Source organism: Opisthorchis viverrini, assembly GCF_000715545.1.
Source record: "Opisthorchis viverrini unplaced genomic scaffold opera_v5_3, whole genome shotgun sequence".
NCBI lineage: Eukaryota > Metazoa > Platyhelminthes > Trematoda > Opisthorchiida > Opisthorchiidae > Opisthorchis > Opisthorchis viverrini.
In genome coordinates, this window is record NW_008751659.1 from 1537639 (window position 1) to 1550132 (window position 12494).

Below are 12494 nucleotides of genomic sequence, written 5' to 3' on the forward strand. Positions count from 1 at the left end.
TCACCAACAGAAAATTGCTGTGGCATTTAAACACAGTTGACATGTTGCACTACCACCTTGGTCAAACCTTTCAGAACCATGACTCATGATCCCTGGGGGCGTCGAACCAAACTCTTCACAAAAACTGGCTGAGATTTGAAGCAAACTGCTACGAGGCACTTTAATGGCGAGGCACAAGCGGTGATCAGTACTGAGCACTACTAGTTCACCATAAATTATACAAGTTTGTCACAACGCCATCTGGGATGATGGCAGGATCATGAGGAGCTTAAGTTTAACTGTCACTGTCGCAATGCGAACGATAAAAAGGCACGATTATCCGCCACAAGTCGAAATCATTACGGAGAAGGGATACTTAGGCCCTTCTGGGATGGACCTCTCCTAAGTTGCGGTCAGCGATAAACGCTCTTCTGTATACTCTACGAGTGTGAGCTCTCCCTTCGGAACAGTTTCTACTTGAAGAGCTTGTGTACTGGCATTTTGTGCCTAACTAAATAGTTTCCAAAAACAGAGCCTTTGGGGTGTCCAAATTTTGCAGATAAAGGAGCTAAGTCATGCCCACACATTGGACCTAGACTATTTTTGGGCGAACTGAAGCAAGATCGGGCAGCGAATCTGTGTTCAATTGAGCAGTTGCAGCTGAATCTGTGTTCGGACGTTGATGATGTCTTCAAGATCAGTGGGTGGCTGCGACTCGAAGGTATGGCGAAAAGTTCAACATCCTTCATTAATGTCATGGCACCCCTACTCTCCGCTTCTGGGTCATTTTCTATCAATGTCCTGTTTAATGGCGCTTTCAAAATTAGGAGCTGCGTTAAGCAGTACAAGGAGACTCAATACAAGAACCAGAAAACATCAAGCTTGTTGACTTTTGATAACTTTGTTCCAAACTCACTCTGCTATACCAGGATGGAGATTCTACTCAGAACAAATCCCATTGAAATAATATGCTGAATATTCAAACTCAGGAATCATGAGACTCGCCGTTCGTCAAGGAAAACGCTCTTTTTGGAGTAAATCCGAAACTTTCATACCCCAACCAACATTGGAAGCTATTCACTCGACCTGGTGAAGAGTTCGTGTGGAATCGAAAAAATACATATCAGCAAATCCCCCGGTTTAGATCGGGTAGCCTCCCAGAGACTCTCGGATGCATAACCCTTAATCGACCCCAGCTGACACCCTGAAAATACCTGCCCTAGCGATCAGAACTGACCAGTCGTGCAAATACCTGGTCGTAATAATCTGCTTTTTTCAACGCTGTTATCGTAATCTGGATTACTCCGAGGTTGATCTATCTACAACAAGTCATCCGGTACGAACTGAATAATTACCGTCTGCTTCATAAAAGGGCTGTAGAAAACACATTCACCTTGTTTGTGTGCGAACATTGTAGATACTGTTATAACAGGTCGAGGTAGTTCAAAATATATGGACAGAAAAACTAGTTAGATAAATGTGTCATTCACGGTGATCGCGTCATCACCAAACTCTCTATAAAGTATGGTTAACTCGGCGTTCATTTAACCAGAGAAAATGATGGGACTTCAATTCACCGTGGAGGTGGAGCGGACTGTTATGTTAATCGTCCCACGTGCGGTCCATCTTTCAAGTACACATCCTGTATGTCTTTCGAAACAACTACCTTGTCATCCAGCGCCGTTCTGTACTGTTTGCGGCCACATAGTTCGTCTTCACATTTTATTTCATGGAACTTTTGAAATTGAACACCTCAAGTTCTCGTGGGGCATTGAAAAAGCGAACTGGATTACGTATTGGTGAGAAATTTCACCTTACCAGTGTCAATGCAACTTGTGAGCATCGATATATGCTATTGAGAAATCACCTAACAAACCTGCTTTCAGATCGCCATACGCTTGAGACGCTCCCATCAGACTGACAAAACATTCTAGAAAGGAATGCGCTTCTGTGATCGTCATGTCAGACCCTTGTGGAATCGATATTACTAAAAAACGAGTTTACTACTCAACAGGTTCCACTAAGGACTATAAAATTCAGTTTCATTCATTCTGATTTATCAAAGAAACGGTCCAGATAAAGATTCACAGACCGTTCAATTACCAAGATGCTAGAAGCTTACAAGAAAGCAGGGTCTGACGCTGTGAAAGCCACTCACGAAATCTTGTATTTGTCCAAAAAGCTTTTGGATTTAAGACCCAAAACCAGTCAAGACGTCGACGACAGCAGCATTCGCAAATTCCATCCCTGTCACCTCATTATGGAACCCTGTCCCGCGAACATTCTTCTTGTCCCTGATCGGTTCTGGATTAATAACACTCAAATCAGGCACTCGGATGTGAAGTCTGTCCGGAGCATAAGACTGATAGAGGGGAAGGTGAGAAATACACTGAGACACTTACAGAAAAAATCATTCGAGTTGTAAGCGGTCCCGACTACTGATGTGGTTATAACCATCAGTCGGGCATGTTTGCCATAACACTTGAGTGCATTATGATGGCTGTGCAAGTCCTATTCATTACAAAGATTCGTGGTGGTAACGAATGAGTGGTTCGAAACCCGAATTCAGTTTACTCGACTGTTTTGGTCGTTGGCTTGTTCGCTGAGCTGAGCAATTTTTTTGCAAACGTTTCATCACCGATCGAGGCGACATTATCATTGCGTTATTGGGGAGCGTAGTGGTGCGTAGTAGTGGGTGAGTGGTTGTGTATTCCTGTGTATTCCTCAAGTCTCTCTGGGCAGTCCGCAGAGATTAGAGGACCTTATACTGGATTTTTGTCTTCACTACAGCTGACGGGAGCTTCCTTTTAAAGCCCACTGTTCAGATGCACGAAAGTGACACGTCAAACTAGTGATTAGAGGTAATACACTTCAAACATCTAAACTCAGCTCTACTAGTGAATGTGTTCAAACCCTAATAACGGCTAGTTGTAACACTGGAGGACACTACAATGTACCAGTCTTTTTGGTCAGGTGACACTACAGATACTTTAAACGCGTCGAACCATCCTGAAAAGAATACCATTTGGATTGAGTTATGCAGGTACGAACAACTTTGTATTGTGCATATGGTTCAGCCTATGGGTGAAAAACCATCAGGAACTTATGACTGCAGGTCTGAGGTGACGCCTCTTCAGCTTTTATCCTGGAGATACTTTTCCACTTTCACTTTCACACTGTCCAAGCATCTTCTTAAATGCCAAAGTGGTGACATTTTGAAAGGGACGGCTACCCTGAAATGTGAACTGTAAGTATGCTGACGTCTGAAACCTTTGATCTATCAAACTGATGCATACTGCTACCTTATTTTAAGCTCTCGGATTGTCCGTCTACGTATCTTTTCAATGTTTCTGAGCCTACCAGTCTCAATTATTTTCTAATAGCACTGCTATTTTAAGGCAGTGTTCCATCAGGTGACCCTTATTTAGGCCCCTGAGTCCGCTTTTGACATCAAGCAGTGGTAGTACGAACTCAGGACGTCCAGCGACTGAGAAGACCGTGAAGAATAAGGTTGCACAAGCTCTAACTTGCTTTTTTTAACGCTTTTCAGCACTACCTTGATTAACGCTGAGCTTAAGTGCATCATGGTAAGTCTTATTCACTTTCAGCCAAAACTTCCGTTTTCTTTTTAGCAGTTAAGTGAGGATTTTATGGAAGGTAAGGATCCTCAAGTAAAGAAGGCTAATAACCTTTTTAGAGGCCCGAGAAGTTTTCTCGCTGTATGATCTTGAGGGAGATGGAAGAGTGGAAGTGAGGAATATTGGCAAAACTATTCGGGCTCTGGGCCTCAATCCTAGGGAATCGGACGTGAAGAGGGTCTGTACTGATCTCGGTGAGTCAAGCTGCTTAATTTTTTAAATATCTCTCTAAGGTAAAAACAGAAAGCCTTCACTAGTCATTTAATCATCGTTCTATATTTGAAGGATTTTTACACTTCCCGTTGAATGTAGTGTAGTTGAATAGCGATGTTCTCCATTCACACCGATCAATCGTTAATTCTGCACAGATATCTCTGTAGGTGCCTCCAGTAGACGAGAAATAAACTAACGTCATTAGGCTTTTAACATCACATTGGCTTTCTCACTTAGCCTAGCACTTGGTATCGTTATCACTCCTGTAGTCAGTAGTCACCATTAAATGCCAAAAGAACGGCACGCGATGGAATTTCCTTTTATGGTGCTGCGCTCATCACGACAACGATATTCCTTGAGAAGTGCTCTGCTAACTAGTGGAATGGCCATAAACAAACTCGTCCAACATTCAATACGACCGTCTCTCAATTATGAGCTCAAATTTGGCTGTTTCTCATGGTCTGGTTTCTACCTTACTTACACGTCAGCCGGTAATTTACACTCGCCTCATTCTCGTTTTACTGGGTTTGAGGATGCTGCTGTTTTGTTTGTGGAATAAGTAGAAACACGTCGGCTAACCAGAAAAACTGCTGAAACCTTGAATTCATTATATCGTGATAAACTGCGGTTACCATCTGCAGAAGTCGCGAATGGTCGGAATTGTTTAGAAAAACCGGTTGCATGGGTCATTTCTTCAAAGTGAACTTATTCGATTAGCTTGACAACAGGTAAAATGTGCTTACCTACAAGCTAGCTAGCTCCCTAACCGGCTCACGCAAGGGTGCTGTGTCGATAACCAACTGTGGACACTAACCTTCCGTGTGTTTGTTCGGGAATAGCGCTTTTTTTAAACAGCCGGGGACCGAATTACGGCAGATCAATCCACAGTTAGCCGGGGACCGAATTACGGCAGATCAATCGAAAGCGTCACTTACCGCAATCTACCATCAGTGTGCAAGCGAAAACAGATCAGTCGAGGAGTAATGATACAGTATTGCGGGAGGGCATTCATCTGTCAACAGCTCTGGGTGGCCTACACACTTAAAACTAATAAGACCAGAAGCCATGCTCTGTTCCAGAAATGAGGTACGATGAGAAAGGCATAGTGTGCTCAAGTTTGCAAGCATTGTCTCAGTAAGCGTATGCAAGCAGGATGCATGATCTGATAAGTAGCAGGTATTCCGTTCATTTTGGAACTTCACCAGGTATCTCGATAAGTGTTGCGCAATTTATTGTTGTTGTTCTTGCATCTATGATCCTTTCGATAGTCACCTAGCCATATTTTCAGGGTAATTCAGTCAACAGGAAAATAGGATAAAATGGACCCGGTGCTGACTGAGATGGGCTTGACGCAGATGCACTTGGCCTGTCGTGATTTGCTACTGATTACCTTGTACGATCAAAAAATGTGTCGTCAATTCACAACTGCAATCACTCCATACAGTTATAGATAACTGGTCGCTAACAGGGTTGCCTTGGCAGAAAACGCATTGATTTTTTTCGGAAAAAATCCAATAGGCTGCTTTAAAATCTTGAGCGCCTTTAACCATGCTCTGTACACGCTGAGAAGGATGACACACACGTACTATCAGATCACTGTGAACAAAGGAGTGGCAAACACAGTCATTTGCATACCAATTTAGTTTTCACGGGAAACTCGCCTAAATCTTCCGTTTACGGTGCTCTTAAGGAACTGGATTTTCTGCGCCAGGCCAACTCGTATTCCAGTCGGTACGATAAATGAGATGGCACGATACATGTATGGACGTAATACAAGTAGAACGTAAGGTTGAAAAAAATCGGGGACTGCACCCACCTGATGAACCCCAGGAAGGGACAAACCAATCGTGGGTTGTTGGAGTGTTCAGCAACCATATGCGTAGTGTATTACGTCTAAAAGAGTGCTGCTTCTGAAAAATTATTGTACAGACATTCTAGTTAGGACGGCTTAAACTCATTCAAGAAAAACAGAACATCGTCTAATTTGGATAACGTTTCGGGTATCAGTTGTTTAACCGTTGAAGAACACCGAAATTAGTTAAAGGCAGGGAAGAGTTATGTTCTGTCTGTCCAGTGTAGCATTCGTGCAAGATATTCATGTCTTTACTTGGTCGCTGCTTTCAAAGGCATTAATTGGACGATCTGACAAGTTTACTGTTCCCCTCTAGCTCTGAAGCGACGGAATATACAAAACATAGTACACGGTCCTGATAAGAGCTGCAACATCTATAAGCAGACCGAAATTTTCAGTATAGTGATCGCTCTTTTTGGCAGTATGCTTTGGAAAATTTAAACGAGGCCGAAATTTGAGTGAGTCTTTCTGTGCAAGAAGAGTTACGCGATGTAAAGTCCAGCGACTAGGCAACTGGGGTACATAACGTAGACGAATTCCTAGGCTGTAAGGAAGAATGACGGCACACTGTGCAAAGCAACGGAGAGCATATATCGTAAACATTTTTTTTTTGGGGGGGGGGGGCAGATCTATTCAACCCATATTTTTCAGCCTGTTAATATCGAATGTTCTAGTGAGGATGAACACCTCGTTCGGTGCAGAATCCCTCTGATCTTGTCAGATCTTCACTCAAGTTGCTAGGTCGTTCGTAATAAGATGGCTTATGGACGCTGGTTGCTGGTCTCATTGATAATTCATATGAATATCTATCCTCACCGCTTTCGTATGCCCCCTTCAGTTATCGATCCTTCATCTCCGTGATAGCTCCGATCGCCATTGAATAGCAAATTAAGTGCTGCACTTCTGCATCCAAGATGGCATACCTTAGGTTTGACGAAGCGTAAACACACCACCGTGTTCATGCTTATCCAACCTAGATGGCAGGTAAGCAAATGCATAACGGATGACAAAGAAAACACCAGCATGCTGCTAATCGACCCCTCATCATTGATTGAAGGGTCAAGATCGACGAAAAACCCATACACTGTTGAGGTGAACTTTCGAAGGGCAAGGCTCCGAATAAGGCCAGTGGCATTTTTTTTCTATTTTATTACTCCCCTCTCTGTATCGTTATGGTTTTGCCCATTCAAGAAGAAAATCTGCGTTGTTGTAGAACAGTAATGGTCACTCATGGAAAAGCGACTTAGAATGCGTTTTACCTGGACTGGGAGTCATACGGTTGTTGACGTTGCGAGAATCGTCCGCATCTGACCAGTCTGTATTCTAAATTTCTAGCAAATTTCACGTAAACCGAGGAAACCAATCGAAAGTATGTTGTTTTACCTTGATCCACTAGATCACTGGAACTCAATAATTCATTCCACTTCCTATCACAAAATTCTAGGTGAAAGAATCTCGTTCGAAATGTTCATTCCAATCTACCAAACCCTGGCCAAAGAAGAACAGAAAACAGATCGTGAAGTTTTCATCGAGGCATTCCGTATTTACGATAAGGATTCCAATGGAATGATTAGTGCCGCTGAACTTCGTCATCTTATGTGTGGGTTGGGTGAAAGGTTGACTGATTACGAGTGCGACCAGCTTGTCTCCGGCTTGGAAGACTCCAAGGGATTTGTGTCTTATGAAGGTGAGTAAATCCCAAAGTTACATCATAATCTATATAAGGATTACGGTGCCTTATCGCCCCTACGTTTCCACTGTATAATTGCGATGTATTGACTTGGAACATTTCATTTCCAAGGCACAACACGGCCCTTGAACCTGTATTCGATGCGAGAAAACGCGTGGAATTCAAATACCCACAGGTTTTTCCATGGACTTGTGGTCCGATCGCCTTGGATTTGCTTTCTAGTCCCACTCAATCTTTCCCATACCACATTTTCAGTTGAGGTGAAGCAGATAGCTATCGGGGTCGCCTAACTTTCTTGACAATTCCTTATCCATTACACTACACTACATTACACTACACTACACTACACTACACTACACTACACTACACTACACTACACTACACTACACTACACTACACTACACTACACTACGCTACGCTACACTACACTACACTACACTACACTACACTACACTACACTACACTACACTACACTACACTACACTACACTACACTACACTACACTACACTACACTACACTACACTACACTACACTACACTACACTACACTACACTACACTACACTACACTACACTACACTACACTACACTACACTACACTACACTACACTACACTACACTACACTACACTACACTACACTACACTACACTACACTACACTACACTACACTACACTACACTACACTACACTACACTACACTACACTACACTACACTACACTACACTACACTACACTACACTACACTACACTACACTACACTACACTACACTACACTACACTACACTACACTACACTACACTACACTACACTACACTACACTACACTACACTACACTACACTACACTACACTACACTACACTACACTACACTACACTACACTACACTACACTACACTACACTACACTACACTACACTACACTACACTACACTACACTACACTACACTACACTACACTACACTACACTACACTACACTACACTACACTACACTACACTACACTACACTACACTACACTACACTACACTACACTACACTACACTACACTACACTACACTACACTACACTACACTACACTACACTACACTACACTACACTACACTACACTACACTACACTACACTACACTACACTACACTACACTACACTACACTACACTACACTACACTACACTACACTACACTACACTACACTACACTACACTACACTACACTACACTACACTACACTACACTACACTACACTACACTACACTACACTACACTACACTACACTACGCTACACTACACTACACTACACACTCCTGGAATGAACGAACGAGACTTCATTCAAAGAAAACGAATAAGCATTACCGCTTCAAACTCTTATAACTCGGAGGTTTTGAGTTGCACGCTGGTCTTTTCATCGACCCTAGGGAATGTAGCGCAAACGTATCGTGCTCAGTAGATACCAATGCGCCGGTGGTGGTAATTGCATTTATATAGCACAGTAAAGAGTATGTAATGTCCACCTTGGGGATGCAGGGCGAGATGGCTCAGTAGTTAGAGCGCGAATATAGTGACCGGAAGGTCCGTGATTCGACCCCGATTTCTGTCTCTCAACTTCCCCTGTGTAGGCTTGGGCAACCTGGCAGTGTTCCTTGCTTCCTATAGGTGGCATGACAGTTAGGCACCAAAAGGGTGCTACAGCTGAAAGATTTCCTCTTGGATTTCATTGACCGGCCGTAATTATGCCATGATTTCACTGGTCCACTTCAAAACTGAAACAAGGGTATAGCCGTCAAGTTCAGCGAACAAACCAACCCTAGGGTGATTCAAACAGTACAGACTGAGTGTACCCTCCTGATTCAAGTTTCTTATTAGTTTTTGCAGCGTACACACCTATAAATTCTCGCAAAGCATTTCAGATACAAACCCTGTATATTTTTTATCCGATTTAGACTGTTGGATTAAGATCACGAGACGGTGTGTCTTGTAAGGGTTACAGTCGCAACGTACGACTGAGACTGAGGAAGCTTAGCTTTCAGATGGACCTCGTATAGGTGGTCGAAAAAAATTACGAAAATGTGAACCAGACGCGTGAAACTGAAAAAAATCTTATTCGCAGCGGTAACCAACATCAGAAACATTCGAACAAGTCAATTTTATTCTCTCTGGACAATTGTACTACTAGTTTTCATGAGACTCCGTTATAATCAAATCTACTAGCTCAAAGATTTTCAAATCAGTTGCATCTGTTTTCAGACAAGGTTCGTATAGAGGAATGTGCCTCATCCCCGACGTATCGAGTTTAGAAACCGTAGTCCACAAAAGACCACTGACTTCCAGGTTACAGCTGAAATTTCCAAGCCCACACACATTGTAAACAATAGGTCATCGTACGTTGTCATATCACATTTTTTTTCTTTCAAAAATTTCAAATCTCACTGAAACCACGCGATTATTTCCAAGCTTCCAACACACCAAACTTGGTGAAAATAACTTAGCAAGAGCCCGTGGTACATACAACGTTGCTGCTAGCGGCATCCTTGATTTTTGTATCACTGTCCAGCCATAAGATCGGACCAGTGATAGAGCAAACTGTAACTGTGATGTTGTCCAACGAGAGGTAGACACGGAGACCAAAAAGTTCCCCTAGTTTTGTTCAAGGGGGGGAGGTTCATTCTTCCACAGGATTAAAATGTAAAAAAATATCATGACACTAAGTTATTTGTTGCAGGGGAGCGAGTTACACCTGCACCTAATAGGCAGGCGACTCAACCCGTTCGGTCGATTGATAACCAATATTTGAAGTTTTTCACCATAATGAGCCCTTCCTGTTCTATTTTTCAGCCTTTGTCAAACGCGTGCTGGGAAGTTCCGAGTAGTTATAACAAACAAAATTTTTTACCACTTCTTGACTTGTGTGCTGCAACTACACTGGCTTCCACCTTTTGTCTGCCCAGGTTCTCTTAGTAGTATATTGCTTTTCTGCGTTTTGACGAATAAATTTTGGCCCAATACCATACAAGACGTCTACAACTTAATGCCAACATTGGTAGAAATCTGTCACTCTCGAAACAGCAGTTCTATGCTGAAAACAGGGTCCAGAAGATTAGCGAAAGACCAATTTGGTTTCGATGAGAGACTTACCTGGAACCCAGCTAAACCCCTGGTTAGTGATGTTTTCAAGAGTTTTAAGAAATCTTATGAGTAGTGTATTACAGTCCAGTAAATGTTCCCGAAGCCGAACGATCGAAACCACAGTCTTATTCCGGTACACGGTGGGATCAGACCAATATGGCGTGTGGGGGTTGTCGGGACAACGAAATTCGGTTGAAATGCTAAGTGAGATGACCTTCAATCCTCAAGGTACTAGAAAAACAGGTTGCGTTGGTCGAAACATATAGTTGCGACAGCATGAATGTCACAAACCTTGTGGTTGGTCTACCATGTGTTTCATACCGTGTCACTTTATAAAAGCTAGATGTAGTTAGTCCTAAAAGCAATCCAGGACGCATTTGGCCCTGACTTGGATGCATCAGGATCGGCAGCGTAACCCCGTGGTTAACAGCATTTCACCGATTTCCGCTGTGTCGCATCAACAGGAAAATCATCAAAAAAAGTAAGGAATAACGCCTGACTTCTTCCAAGTAGTCAAATGTTTATACAAAACTCTATGCGTGGGTAAAGCCAGAACAATGTGCATGTGTGTTGTCCCTTAGAGGATGATGAGACGTCGCACACGCACACAGGGTAGGTTGATGATTTAGAGGAAAACTTCTTACTTCCCTCAGAAGCGAAGCCCAAAGCAGCATGCTGGAACTAATAGGTTGCACATAAATTCAGGACCCCAAGAGCCGCGACCCATGACACACAACCCAACGCGACTCCGAAGTTCGCTTTCAACACCGGTGATGTCTGATTTTTCGATAATTCCATAAGCAGCAAGCTTACATTCGGAAAATCTCAGATGGATTTTGATGGGAATTTAGCTTTGCCTTGGTAAGCAATCGGCTTGAATTTCACTGAATATAGCTCACTTGGTGCAGATGTTTCATCTACAATATGCGGTCCACATAGCCCAAAGATGTTTTATCCATACCTTCTGATGTGGTAGTCCTACTATAGGCTCTGTCGAACAATGGAGAGCAGGCGGAAATCAGAATGAAAAATAACAGGCGTTAGGCACTGAATAGAAAGCAGATTCACAAAAAGCTGACGTTTTGAGCAGCGAACAACGACTCAGAACACAGAAAGAGATTTCCAAGGCGGTGAAAGTCCCCAGATATTCCAGAGTGAACGGAGAAGGAGTGGAAGTAGAGAGCTGTTTTAGGAGATCCAAGTTGACTCTTACGGACAAGCGGTTATAAGTTAAGAGGAGTTATCAGTGGAAGATATCAACGGGTTCAAGTAGAGCATAAGGTTGACGGAAACTCGGGGACTACAGTACCTAACGAGCCCCAAGAAGGGAAAAACCGGTCGTGTCCTGTCGAAGTTTCGAGCAAGCCTGTGAGCAGTTTCCTTTATCAATGTAATATTAGTCCATTGCTTTACCTGTTGCAGGACCAACTAACCCATACATACCGGAAGAACAAGGTCCTGAAATAGACCACATTGAGAGTAAACTCGTCCCACCACCGCTCCATCATCGTCAACGTTATTAGCCAAGAAAGATTTAGTTTGATGATTGAAATAGATCTCGCTGGCTAGTTCTCCGGTTACTCCGAAAATCAACCTACTTCGCCTGACGAAGCTCTTCCATTAAACTAAAACCGTAACCCAGCAAAATATCCGAAGGCGGTTTATCAACGATGATTGGAAAGTCATCGGTCCATTATCTGACCACACTTCCTTAAAAAAATGAAGACTGATAAGTGCGGCTGAGTTAGACTCAACACAAGACAATTTGGGGCATTGCAGGACTAGTTTGAAAACTCTTCGTCGATAGTGTCAATGGACGCGTGAAAACTCATTGCATTTGTGCTATCCAGCTCTGATATCTGGAACAGGATGGGCCACTGGCGATAGTGCAGGATGCCGACTGGCCGAAAGAAGGTACATCCAGGATCATGACATTATTCCCCGGATCACCAGAATACTGGTGATACTACTGATGAGGGAGGCATGCGAGTAGTATGTTTTCTCG

At 43.0% G+C, this 12494-nt stretch overlaps 1 protein-coding gene across 1 annotated transcript in view; it reads left to right on the forward strand.

Moving 5' to 3' along the window:
• The window catches only part of T265_00314 (hypothetical protein), a gene marked incomplete at both ends in the record, with an annotated part of 44017 nt that extends 32005 nt beyond the window's left edge, over window positions 1-12012 (forward strand). Inside the window, 2 exons of the mRNA XM_009164059.1 lie at window positions 7127-7369; window positions 11912-12012. Coding sequence (XP_009162323.1) covers window positions 7127-7369; window positions 11912-12012 — 344 coding nt within the window. The remainder of the gene's footprint in view (window positions 1-7126; window positions 7370-11911) is intronic.
• Between the last annotated feature and the right edge of the window lie 482 nt (window positions 12013-12494).